Genomic DNA, 14,119 nt, shown 5'->3' with positions numbered 1-14,119 from the left:
ACCTGTCTGTCCGGCTGCAACAGCCCAGCCCCTTCAGCATTCCACTGGCCACCCAAGTGCCTCCCAGAATGAGGTCCACAGTTCACTTACGTCAGACTCTCCCAGCACATTCACTCAAGTGCAGGTTCACCCAAGACTTAAGAAATCGGAATCCAGGAGGCTGAGGTCTGGGAACCCCACAGGCACAGCTCCTGGCTGATTCTGGTGCTTGGGAAGTAAGACAACAGCAGCATCCCCTGTTTGAGAATCCCCCCTCTGTTTGAGAGCCCTCATTTACAGCACCCCTGAAGCTGGAGTGTAAAGGCTAAGGGCTGGCTCTGGGGATCAAAGACGCTGCCTTCAAACTGTCTCCCAAGCTGGGCACTTGTCCGCTCCCCTTCCCACCCAGAAGCCCACAGCGTATGACTCCTAACTGGCGTTCCCCAACATTTTCTTATGAATGTTATCAAATACAGAGAAGCTGAAATAACTGTACACTGAACCCCTTTAAATATATCACCGAGCTCGTACAATGAACAGTTATTAATTCTGCAGCTAATATTTTGAAAATATGCTATATTTGCTTTATCGCATATCTATCAATCTTTTTCTGAGAGCATTTTAAAGTAAGCTGCAGGCACTAGAGACCTGAACACTTCAGCAGGCATATCATTAACCAGAATTTGAGGTTTACGGCTCTTTTATTTTTCAGATAAAATTTATATGCAAAGAAATGTGCAAACCTTACGTGATGAGTTTGACAAATGCATACACCTGTGTATCCAACGCCCTATCACTATTAGTCTAGAAACTTCCCTTTGGCTCCTTTCCAGTCAATCCCCTTCCCCAGTCACAACCACTGTTTTGATTAGTTTTGTCGTTTCTTGAACTTTATATATATGCAATCATCTATATGGGCTCTCTTGGGTCTAACTTCTATTTCTCATAATGATTGTCAGCAGGATGTCCTACTCAGCATAATGGCTGTGACATTCATCCACGCTGTATCAGTCCTTTTTCCTTCTTATTGCTGAATAATGTTCCATTACATGAATATACCATAGTTTGTTAGCCTTTATCCTGTTGATGGACACCTGGGCAATTTCTAGTCTGGGGCTATTACATGTAGAGCTTCTCTGAATATGCATGTACAAGTTTTTGTGTGGACAGAACATTTTCATTTCTCTTGGGAGTGGCACTGCTGGATCGTGGGGTAGATATCGGTTTAGTTTTACAAGAAACCACTAGAATTTCTTCCTAAGGGGTTACATCACATGATATACCCACAGCACTGCCTGCGAGTTCCAGTGGCTCCACACCTTCACCAACATTGGATGTTGTCAGTCTTCGTGATTTTAGGCATTCTGGTAGGTGGGTTGTAGTGGTATCTCACTAAGGTTTTAACCTGCATTTCTCTGACGGATGATGAAGTTGAGCACTCTCCTATGTGCTTTTAGACCATTTGCATGAGTCTTCTGCTGTGAAACACCTGTTCAAAATTGTTGCCCATTTAAGAATTGGATTTTGTCTTGTATTTTTGAGTCATTGGAGGTTTTATTTTCTTTTGCTTTTTTTTAAATTGGGGTATAGTTGCTTTACAATGTTATGTTAGTTGGAGTGCTTTATATATTTTGGAAATAAGTACTTGTGGGTCCCCCAGGAAGAGTTCTCTCCAGGCAGACTGGCTGGGTCACCCCTCCTTCTCAAAATACTCCAAGGCTTCCCGTCACCCACAGGAATAAAATCCAAGCCTTTACCTCAGCCTACAAGATCAATGTGATGGGGCCTTTTAAGCCAGTTCAACCTCAACTCCTGCTGCTCTCCCCTCACTCACTCTCCTCCAGCCTTCAACAGACTCTGCCTCAGGGCCTTTGCACTTCCTGTACTCACTGTTTGGAATGCTCTTCCCCTGGATATCCTCCAGGCTCACTCCCTCAACCCTTCCAGCTCCTACTTAAATGCCATCTCCTCACCCACCTAGAACAGCTTCCCCACTCTCACCACTCAGCCACCCCTCTCCAGCCCCTTATCCTGCTTTCTTTTTCCTCCTGGCAGAGACAATGCCAACAGGCATGATGTGTTAATTCATTCACTGAGTATCTACGTCCACTAGAATGTAAGCTCCATGAGGGCAGGGGCTCTGTTTTACTTGCTGTAGAGAACCAGTCTAGTGTCTTGGTTATGGTACATCACTTTTTAAGCCAAAGAGCCTCAGTTCTACCACTCAGCACAGAAAGATTACTTAACTTCTCTCTGCCCAGTTTCTCCACTTTGTAAAATGGGCCCTTGTGAAGATAGACAAGTGAGCACATGTAGAACATTGCTTGGCTCATGGTAGACACTCAGGAAACTCAGAGTGAAATTAGTAGCTCCAGCCCCTAGAGCATGACAATCACCTAACAAATATTCATTGACTAAATAAACAGATAGTTTATATATGCACAATATTTTTATTGTATATTTATAATGTACAGTATATTTATAATTTTCCTCAATTCGAGGCACTTTCACAGCCAGAAGCTACTTTCTCCTGAGAAGAGTTTATAGCCCTAGAGATGCACTACAAGGGAGCAGGCAGCAGGTACCATGTCTCCACTTGACACGAGCAAAACAAGACCTACAAGGTTACATGACTCCAGTCACAAGGGAACTAGTGAAAGGGCTGGAACAAGAACTCTGGTTCCTCCTAATGCTCTGTGAGGTTCTGGCATGCCTACGGGACCTCTGCTCTTTCCACCTCCCTCCCCCTTCCTTCCCCAAACCACATGATCTCAAGAGAAAACGAACGTCCTTCATCCCGAGTATTTTTCTGGCTCAAAAAACGGTTGAAGAAATAACTGCACACCCCTGTTCATAGCAGCATTATTCACAATAACCAAAACATGGAAGCAACCAAGCATCCATCAATGGATGCATGAAAAAACAAAATGTGGTCTATCCACACAATGGAATATTACACAGCCTTCAAAAGGAAATCCTGCCACATGCTACAACATGGATGAACCTTGAGGACATTAGGCTAAGTGAAATAAACCAGCCCCAAAGAGACAAATATTGTGTCATTCCACTTGTATGAGGTACCCAAAGCAGTCAAACAGAAAGTAGAGTGGTGGTTGCCAGGGGCTGGAGCCAGTGGGGTATGGGGAGCTATTGTTTTATGGGAACAGAGTTTCATTTCTTGCAAGATGAAAAGAGTTCTGGATATGGGTGGAGGGTGATGACGTGTGTGTATGTACTCAATACCACTGAAAGATGGTTAATTTTATGTTATGTGTGTTTTGTCACAATTATTAATAATTTTTAAAAAGAGTTGAGACTACATGGATTTCACCTCTAAATGGCCAAAGTATCAATTCACGTCAATCCACTTGGATGAGAGAATTTCTCTCAGAGGCCACTATAACTTCATACCACATCAATCACACCACACACTTCGGTATTTCTATGTCTTCATTTCCATTATCTTTTGGCCCAGCGTTCTCAATGTGACCAAAAAATCTGCAGTAGATCCATTAGCTGCTAATTTCCTGAATGTCAAGATCAAAGACACAATGTTCAAAGGCACAAAACAACTGGGACATTCTGCCATGAGCCAGAAGATGCCTATATGCTGGCCCTACAAGCCAGCAATCTATACGCCCCCACGGGGTCTCCACGGCAGAGACTGTAGAACTAATAAACCCTCAGAGTCACTCTGACCCACATACCGCGAAGTCAGGCTGAAAACGAGAAACTGCTTCCACCCCCCGCCCACGCAGGTGCATCTTCTGAGCTCTCTGGTGAAGGCAGACGCCTGCCTCCAGTGGAAATCGGCGGTGATGGCCAACCTAACCGCCTGGACGCACTGCGTGAGGATTTCGTTTTCTGTCTCCAGTGCAGGTCTATTTTGCTTCATATGGATTTTTGTTCAAAACCGGTATCTCCTTTTTCACATTTGGAATGAAAACCACAGCAGCTACCTGGAGATCTACCCCTCACATCATCTTCCCCTTGGCCCGACCCCGACCCCTGACAATTGTCTCTCCCTGGAAAACCCTCCTTCCCCAACAGGGAACAGCCCAGCTCCCGTCTTGCCTGTCATGGCAGACCCTGCTCCGTCCCCTCAACCTCCATCCTCCCCTTCACCCCATAGCACTACGGACATCTTGGGCCAGATCATTCTGTGTTGTAGGGTCTATCCTGTGCGTTGCGGGATGTTCAACAGCATCTCTAGTCTCTACCCGCCAGAGGCCAGCAGCACTCTGCCATCCACCTAACCCAAAATGTCCCCCGGCACTGACAAGTGTCCTGGGGCCAAAACTGTCCCTGTTCAGAACCACTGCTCCATACTATAGAGGCTTCAGGAAGGCCCAGGGCTGCCCGGCTGAAAATCGGATTTCCCAGTACGGTCCCCGCCAATGACTGACAATGTGGGCTGGCTGGCTCCCTTGTCTGAAGGAGGAAATGCTGCAATGAGATCCAGGACCCAGAGTCCCCTCCCCACCACACACCAGGCTGGGGCTCAGCCTTGCTTGGTTGTCACCCTTCACCTAGACCACTTCACACCCACCCCTGCAGGGTTTTCTCTTGCGTCCCCTTTTGGATTGAATTGTATCCCCCAAAGGTGTGTTGACCTCCTAGCCCTCAGTACCTCAGAATGTGACCTCATTTGGAAATAGGGTCGTTCCAGATGGGATTATTGAAGATGAGGTCATCCTGGAGTAGGGTGGGCCCCTAATCCAACATGACTGATGTTTTTACAAGAAAAGACACGGACACACACAGAGAGAAGGCAGGCTAAGTGAGGGGGAGGCAGAGATGAGAGCGATGCAGCTATAAGCCAAGACTGCCAACAACCAGAAGCTAGAAATAGGCAAGGAAGGATCCCCTCTGGGTTTCAGAGGAAGCACGGTTCTGACAGCACCTTGCTCTTTGAATTAAAGCCTCCAAACTCTGAGACTATAAATTCCTGTAGTTTTTTTTTTTTTTTTTTGCGGTACGCGGGCCTCTCACTGCTGTGGCCTCTCCCATTGCGGAGCACAAGCTCCGGACGCGCAGGCTCAGCGACCATGGCTCACGGGCCCAGCCGCTCCGCGGCATGTGGGATCTTCCCAGACCGGGGCACGAACCCGTGTCCCCTGCATCGGCAGGTGGACTCTCAACCACTGCGCCACCAGGGAAGCCCCAAATATCACTTTTGACTAAGCACATTTTCTTTTTCTGGGCTCAAATCAAACACTGTTCCTCAGCAGGCAATGTGGCTTTGTAATAAGAGATACTACACCCCACGACTCCGAATTATCCCCCAAGAACATCTAAGAGCACGCTACCCGGAGCCTGCCCCTTTCCCAGATGGCTCCATAAAATACCATCCTAATGGCAGCCTAGATCAGGCTTGCAGGCAGCCAGGCCAGCTCGCTAAACCAACACAGCAGCCGACCAGCGAGACCACATCTCAGACCTGTCTGTCCGGCTGCAACAGCCCAGCCCCTTCAGCATTCCACTGGCCACCCAAGTGCCTCCCAGAATGAGGTCCACAGTTCACTTACGTCAGACTCTCCCAGCACATTCACTCAAGTGCAGGTTCACCCAAGACTTAAGAAATCGGAATCCAGGAGGCTGAGGTCTGGGAACCCCACAGGCACAGCTCCTGGCTGATTCTGGTGCTTGGGAAGTAAGACAACAGCAGCATCCCCTGTTTGAGAATCCCCCCTCTGTTTGAGAGCCCTCATTTACAGCACCCCTGAAGCTGGAGTGTAAAGGCTAAGGGCTGGCTCTGGGGATCAAAGACGCTGCCTTCAAACTGTCTCCCAAGCTGGGCACTTGTCCGCTCCCCTTCCCACCCAGAAGCCCACAGCGTATGACTCCTAACTGGCGTTCCCCAACATTTTCTTATGAATGTTATCAAATACAGAGAAGCTGAAATAACTGTACACTGAACCCCTTTAAATATATCACCGAGCTCGTACAATGAACAGTTATTAATTCTGCAGCTAATATTTTGAAAATATGCTATATTTGCTTTATCGCATATCTATCAATCTTTTTCTGAGAGCATTTTAAAGTAAGCTGCAGGCACTAGAGACCTGAACACTTCAGCAGGCATATCATTAACCAGAATTTGAGGTTTACGGCTCTTTTATTTTTCAGATAAAATTTATATGCAAAGAAATGTGCAAACCTTACGTGATGAGTTTGACAAATGCATACACCTGTGTATCCAACGCCCTATCACTATTAGTCTAGAAACTTCCCTTTGGCTCCTTTCCAGTCAATCCCCTTCCCCAGTCACAACCACTGTTTTGATTAGTTTTGTCGTTTCTTGAACTTTATATATATGCAATCATCTATATGGGCTCTCTTGGGTCTAACTTCTATTTCTCATAATGATTGTCAGCAGGATGTCCTACTCAGCATAATGGCTGTGACATTCATCCACGCTGTATCAGTCCTTTTTCCTTCTTATTGCTGAATAATGTTCCATTACATGAATATACCATAGTTTGTTAGCCTTTATCCTGTTGATGGACACCTGGGCAATTTCTAGTCTGGGGCTATTACATGTAGAGCTTCTCTGAATATGCATGTACAAGTTTTTGTGTGGACAGAACATTTTCATTTCTCTTGGGAGTGGCACTGCTGGATCGTGGGGTAGATATCGGTTTAGTTTTACAAGAAACCACTAGAATTTCTTCCTAAGGGGTTACATCACATGATATACCCACAGCACTGCCTGCGAGTTCCAGTGGCTCCACACCTTCACCAACATTGGATGTTGTCAGTCTTCGTGATTTTAGGCATTCTGGTAGGTGGGTTGTAGTGGTATCTCACTAAGGTTTTAACCTGCATTTCTCTGACGGATGATGAAGTTGAGCACTCTCCTATGTGCTTTTAGACCATTTGCATGAGTCTTCTGCTGTGAAACACCTGTTCAAAATTGTTGCCCATTTAAGAATTGGATTTTGTCTTGTATTTTTGAGTCATTGGAGGTTTTATTTTCTTTTGCTTTTTTTTAAATTGGGGTATAGTTGCTTTACAATGTTATGTTAGTTGGAGTGCTTTATATATTTTGGAAATAAGTACTTGTGGGTCCCCCAGGAAGAGTTCTCTCCAGGCAGACTGGCTGGGTCACCCCTCCTTCTCAAAATACTCCAAGGCTTCCCGTCACCCACAGGAATAAAATCCAAGCCTTTACCTCAGCCTACAAGATCAATGTGATGGGGCCTTTTAAGCCAGTTCAACCTCAACTCCTGCTGCTCTCCCCTCACTCACTCTCCTCCAGCCTTCAACAGACTCTGCCTCAGGGCCTTTGCACTTCCTGTACTCACTGTTTGGAATGCTCTTCCCCTGGATATCCTCCAGGCTCACTCCCTCAACCCTTCCAGCTCCTACTTAAATGCCATCTCCTCACCCACCTAGAACAGCTTCCCCACTCTCACCACTCAGCCACCCCTCTCCAGCCCCTTATCCTGCTTTCTTTTTCCTCCTGGCAGAGACAATGCCAACAGGCATGATGTGTTAATTCATTCACTGAGTATCTACGTCCACTAGAATGTAAGCTCCATGAGGGCAGGGGCTCTGTTTTACTTGCTGTAGAGAACCAGTCTAGTGTCTTGGTTATGGTACATCACTTTTTAAGCCAAAGAGCCTCAGTTCTACCACTCAGCACAGAAAGATTACTTAACTTCTCTCTGCCCAGTTTCTCCACTTTGTAAAATGGGCCCTTGTGAAGATAGACAAGTGAGCACATGTAGAACATTGCTTGGCTCATGGTAGACACTCAGGAAACTCAGAGTGAAATTAGTAGCTCCAGCCCCTAGAGCATGACAATCACCTAACAAATATTCATTGACTAAATAAACAGATAGTTTATATATGCACAATATTTTTATTGTATATTTATAATGTACAGTATATTTATAATTTTCCTCAATTCGAGGCACTTTCACAGCCAGAAGCTACTTTCTCCTGAGAAGAGTTTATAGCCCTAGAGATGCACTACAAGGGAGCAGGCAGCAGGTACCATGTCTCCACTTGACACGAGCAAAACAAGACCTACAAGGTTACATGACTCCAGTCACAAGGGAACTAGTGAAAGGGCTGGAACAAGAACTCTGGTTCCTCCTAATGCTCTGTGAGGTTCTGGCATGCCTACGGGACCTCTGCTCTTTCCACCTCCCTCCCCCTTCCTTCCCCAAACCACATGATCTCAAGAGAAAACGAACGTCCTTCATCCCGAGTATTTTTCTGGCTCAAAAAACGGTTGAAGAAATAACTGCACACCCCTGTTCATAGCAGCATTATTCACAATAACCAAAACATGGAAGCAACCAAGCATCCATCAATGGATGCATGAAAAAACAAAATGTGGTCTATCCACACAATGGAATATTACACAGCCTTCAAAAGGAAATCCTGCCACATGCTACAACATGGATGAACCTTGAGGACATTAGGCTAAGTGAAATAAACCAGCCCCAAAGAGACAAATATTGTGTCATTCCACTTGTATGAGGTACCCAAAGCAGTCAAACAGAAAGTAGAGTGGTGGTTGCCAGGGGCTGGAGCCAGTGGGGTATGGGGAGCTATTGTTTTATGGGAACAGAGTTTCATTTCTTGCAAGATGAAAAGAGTTCTGGATATGGGTGGAGGGTGATGACGTGTGTGTATGTACTCAATACCACTGAAAGATGGTTAATTTTATGTTATGTGTGTTTTGTCACAATTATTAATAATTTTTAAAAAGAGTTGAGACTACATGGATTTCACCTCTAAATGGCCAAAGTATCAATTCACGTCAATCCACTTGGATGAGAGAATTTCTCTCAGAGGCCACTATAACTTCATACCACATCAATCACACCACACACTTCGGTATTTCTATGTCTTCATTTCCATTATCTTTTGGCCCAGCGTTCTCAATGTGACCAAAAAATCTGCAGTAGATCCATTAGCTGCTAATTTCCTGAATGTCAAGATCAAAGACACAATGTTCAAAGGCACAAAACAACTGGGACATTCTGCCATGAGCCAGAAGATGCCTATATGCTGGCCCTACAAGCCAGCAATCTATACGCCCCCACGGGGTCTCCACGGCAGAGACTGTAGAACTAATAAACCCTCAGAGTCACTCTGACCCACATACCGCGAAGTCAGGCTGAAAACGAGAAACTGCTTCCACCCCCCGCCCACGCAGGTGCATCTTCTGAGCTCTCTGGTGAAGGCAGACGCCTGCCTCCAGTGGAAATCGGCGGTGATGGCCAACCTAACCGCCTGGACGCACTGCGTGAGGATTTCGTTTTCTGTCTCCAGTGCAGGTCTATTTTGCTTCATATGGATTTTTGTTCAAAACCGGTATCTCCTTTTTCACATTTGGAATGAAAACCACAGCAGCTACCTGGAGATCTACCCCTCACATCATCTTCCCCTTGGCCCGACCCCGACCCCTGACAATTGTCTCTCCCTGGAAAACCCTCCTTCCCCAACAGGGAACAGCCCAGCTCCCGTCTTGCCTGTCATGGCAGACCCTGCTCCGTCCCCTCAACCTCCATCCTCCCCTTCACCCCATAGCACTACGGACATCTTGGGCCAGATCATTCTGTGTTGTAGGGTCTATCCTGTGCGTTGCGGGATGTTCAACAGCATCTCTAGTCTCTACCCGCCAGAGGCCAGCAGCACTCTGCCATCCACCTAACCCAAAATGTCCCCCGGCACTGACAAGTGTCCTGGGGCCAAAACTGTCCCTGTTCAGAACCACTGCTCCATACTATAGAGGCTTCAGGAAGGCCCAGGGCTGCCCGGCTGAAAATCGGATTTCCCAGTACGGTCCCCGCCAATGACTGACAATGTGGGCTGGCTGGCTCCCTTGTCTGAAGGAGGAAATGCTGCAATGAGATCCAGGACCCAGAGTCCCCTCCCCACCACACACCAGGCTGGGGCTCAGCCTTGCTTGGTTGTCACCCTTCACCTAGACCACTTCACACCCACCCCTGCAGGGTTTTCTCTTGCGTCCCCTTTTGGATTGAATTGTATCCCCCAAAGGTGTGTTGACCTCCTAGCCCTCAGTACCTCAGAATGTGACCTCATTTGGAAATAGGGTCGTTCCAGATGGGATTATTGAAGATGAGGTCATCCTGGAGTAGGGTGGGCCCCTAATCCAACATGACTGATGTTTTTACAAGAAAAGACACGGACACACACAGAGAGAAGGCAGGCTAAGTGAGGGGGAGGCAGAGATGAGAGCGATGCAGCTATAAGCCAAGACTGCCAACAACCAGAAGCTAGAAATAGGCAAGGAAGGATCCCCTCTGGGTTTCAGAGGAAGCACGGTTCTGACAGCACCTTGCTCTTTGAATTAAAGCCTCCAAACTCTGAGACTATAAATTCCTGTAGTTTTTTTTTTTTTTTTTTGCGGTACGCGGGCCTCTCACTGCTGTGGCCTCTCCCATTGCGGAGCACAAGCTCCGGACGCGCAGGCTCAGCGACCATGGCTCACGGGCCCAGCCGCTCCGCGGCATGTGGGATCTTCCCGGACCGGGGCACGAACCCGTGTCCCCTGCATCGGCAGGCGGACTCTCAACCACTGCGCCACCGGGGAAGCCCCAAATTTCTGTAGTTTTAAACCACCCAATTTGTGGTGCTTTGTCACGGCAGCCCTAAGGAAACTAATCCACACTGAAATCCTATCTCAAGCTCTGCTTCTCGGGACCCCAACCGCAGGCAGCTGACCTTCCCACTCAAAGAGTATAAATTCCAGAGCAAGTTTGAGATGGCAGATATGAGTCCACTCTTCCCTCAATTTCCACGAGCCTTTCTTTACATGAGAAAGAAGAAGAAGGAAAGGAGGAAGGGGGGAGGGAGAGGAGAAGGAAATTTACTTTGGGGATCCTTCCTTCCTCCATCCTCCACTCACTCAATAAATACTGCTGAGCACTACCACGTGACAGGCACTCTTCCAGGAGCAGGTGAGAGAGCAGTGAACGAATAGACAAAAGCCACTGCCCTCCCAGGGTTCACATACTAGCAGGGGAGACAGACCATAAAATGTACGGTCTACGGGATGATGACAAGTGCCACAGGGAAAACTAAAGCCGGAGAAGCGGGCAGGGAGCGCCCAGGGCGGGGGCTGCCTCTGGCGTCTGATACAAATGCTCCCATGGTCCTGTAGGACGAGGGCGAGGGCTCAGGCAGAGGGCAGCACACCTGGTGCACACCAGCACACTTGGGGTCCTTCTCTGTTCTGCCCTAGCCCTTCTGTGAGGTTTCGGGAGCCCACCTGGCCAGTGTGCCAGGACGGGCTCCACGCCCGTCCCAGTGCCAGAATGGCGACCTTCAGAACCACCACTGACTCTGACGATCCCTCCTTCCCCGTCTCCTCCTCAGCTCTCACTCCTGCTTCTTGGGATCACCTCCTAAATTCACGATCTGCACCCAGGCCCCTGCCTTGGCCTCAGCTTTCAGGAGAACCAAACCAGGGCAGACGGGCCAGGAAGACTTTCCATTTCAGGCAAGGTAACCTTTCATCCAAGACCTACAAGAGCCAGGTATGGGGATGTCCGGATTCTCTACCTCCGGGGCCTTCCACTGATGTGAAGAGAGGAGCTGGCAAATCTGAAATTTATTTTGTCAGGTGGGCCTCCCTCTTTCAACATAATTTTCTTGACAGTTGAAAACCGAGTGATATCAAATATCGAGGAGGATACACAGAAAGCACCAAATATATCCTGATCGTGTGACGGCAAAGAGGATTTGGGATTATAGCAGACATTGCCAACATCGTGCCCACCTTCTCCTGACCGTGACCGCTTCAGCCTGCCAGCTCCTGCACTTTTTTTGCATTTGTGGATGTCAAAAGTCTCTGTACCGGGCTTCCCTGGTGGCGCAGTGGTTGAGAGTCCGCCCGCCGATGCAGGGGACGCGGGTTCGTGCCCTGGTCCGGGAAGATCCCACATGCCGCGAGGCGGCTGGGCCTGTGAGCCGTGGCCGCTGAGCCTGCGCGTCCGGAGCCTGTGCTCCGCAACGGGAGAGGCCACAACAGTGAGAGGCCCGCATACCGCAAAAAACAACAACAACAACAACAATAAAAGTCTCTGTACCTGCCAGCGTAACAGGACAGAAATAGCAGGAAATGAACCTCCCCATCCCCCCATCCCTCATTCAGCGGCTGATAGGAGGTGCTGTACAAAGACCCCGGCTCCCTCACTGCTCAGGTGGAAAGGCTCTTAGGTGTGTGTCTGACACTGGCTCCCAGTTCCCCCAGCAGGTTTCAGCTCCAGTCACCCACAGTGGTGGTTGGCTCAATAACTGCACCCTTCATGCGACTTTCCCACCCCCTCCTGGTGTTTCCTCTGGTGTCACCTCCCTATTAAATGACTTCCCCTGCCTCAGGGTCTTCTTTTTCTTGGGGAATATAAACTAAGAGAGTGATAGCTTTGAAGAGGTATACACACACACACACACACACACACACACACACACACACACCAGTGGAACAGCCCCTCCAGTCCTCATGTTTAACACCTGCACCCCAAATGTGATGCTAGCCCATCAACTCCCTGGCCAGTAGACCTCAGCTTCAGAAGCACCTTGATGTATTTGATGCAAAATAATCCCATCTGCATTACACGGGATCACTGTCCCCGTGTGGATGGTCTAGACCAGCCTCCAACTGGTGGGGTTTTTTCCTTCCCATACACTCCCCTCATATCTTTCTACCCACGGTGGGGGCAGTGCTGTCCTCCAGCCCACAGAATGCCCAAGGGAGGGACCCTAAAAGCCCACTGGTGAGACAGCCTGGTCCATGGGTGGCTCCCCAGGCAGCCAGTTTCTCTTCCCTGGGCTGGAAGAGGGAAGGAAGCTAATCTCACAATTTGCCTGATAAACATCCATCTATCATCCCGTTCTTCAGCCTTCATTTTATTTTTCCCAAATCAATTTCTGAAAGTCAAAATGACTGACAGCTTCATACCCAGGACAATCACTCTCCTTAGTAAATAACCCAGCATCAATGACAAAGAGCTCCCAGGGCAGTGGTGGCCACATGAACCCACACACATGGTAAAATGGCATAGGGTCTGTAGTTTAGCTACCCACATCCGTTTTCTGGTATCGCTAATGCACCCGGATCGTATCAGATTTATCATCGGGGAAGCTGGATGAAGAATACACAGGACTCTCTGTACTGTTCTTGCAACTTCTTGGGAGTCAAAAATTATTTTAAAAACCAGAGGTTTTAAAAATGCAAAAAAAAAAAAAAGTTAACTACTGAGATAAAAATAATCATTTTTTAAAAAGCTCCCAAGAGGAGACGCTGCCAACCCATCCCTTACCTGAGAACTGGGAATCAGCGCCTTCCACCAGTGTCCGCCTTTCACCAAGTCGACCTCGCACAAAGGCACGGCCACCTTGCCGATGACACAGTGGCGTGAGAACTTATCAAAGTCCAGCACAGTCAGCAGCAGGGTCCTCCTCTGCGCCTCCAGGAAGGGGATCTCAAAGGTGTAGCGCTCCTCGAACACGGGCTTCTGGGTCTTGCGTTTGACCCCGGTCTGCTTGGAGTTCTTCTGGTCCGGCAGGAGGCAGATCTTGACGTAGGGGTTGGAGTGCGCCATGTCCTGGCGCGCGCCGTCGTGGGAGATGGGAGGTGGCAGGTCCCTGGCCTCGATCACGCGCACCGTCAGGTGGTTGTGCAGTAGGTCGTACTGGGTGCTGAAGTGCAGCATGCCCAGCTGGTACTTGGACAGGATCTCTGCGTCCGTCAGAAAGTCCACGTCGTCGCTGTTGGAGCCGAGGGAGTACAGGCGGGGCTCGAACTTTCTGAAATAGTCATCCGGGGTATAGGTCCGTCTGAGCACCGAGGGCTGGATGGGCTCCTTCTTGGCGCTGAGAACGCCAAACTCGATGGGTTTAATATCGATGAGTGGGGAGCTGGGTCGTCTGGAATCGAGACCTACACACCCATCAGAAATAACAATGAACACCACACCAAGTACTGGACCGGACCTGGGCCGATCTGTGAGACTGACGACATTTCCCGGATCCTCACACCTGTTCGCTCTGCTTCCTGATGCGCTTTGCCAGGTGCTCTCCACTCCCGGAAATCCTCTTATTTACTCTATGGGAGGCAGCCTGGCGGTACCGCCATCCCCATAGCCATCATCAC

At 48.5% G+C, this 14,119-nt stretch overlaps 1 protein-coding gene across 1 annotated transcript in view; it reads right to left on the bottom strand.

Annotated features, from left to right (window-relative positions):
• Positions 1 to 14,119, bottom strand: part of SYT17 (synaptotagmin 17) — a 90,233-nt gene that overhangs the window by 62,458 nt on the left and 13,656 nt on the right. The window contains exon 5 of the mRNA XM_065892727.1: positions 13,287 to 13,906. Within this exon, the coding sequence (XP_065748799.1) occupies positions 13,287 to 13,906 (620 nt within the window). The remainder of the gene's footprint in view (positions 1 to 13,286; positions 13,907 to 14,119) is intronic.

This window comes from Phocoena phocoena, chromosome 15 (genome assembly GCF_963924675.1).
Source record: "Phocoena phocoena chromosome 15, mPhoPho1.1, whole genome shotgun sequence".
Taxonomy (NCBI): domain Eukaryota; kingdom Metazoa; phylum Chordata; class Mammalia; order Artiodactyla; family Phocoenidae; genus Phocoena; species Phocoena phocoena.
The sequence above is the reverse complement of the archived record's forward strand: the minus strand, read 5'-3'. Positions and strand labels throughout refer to the sequence as shown.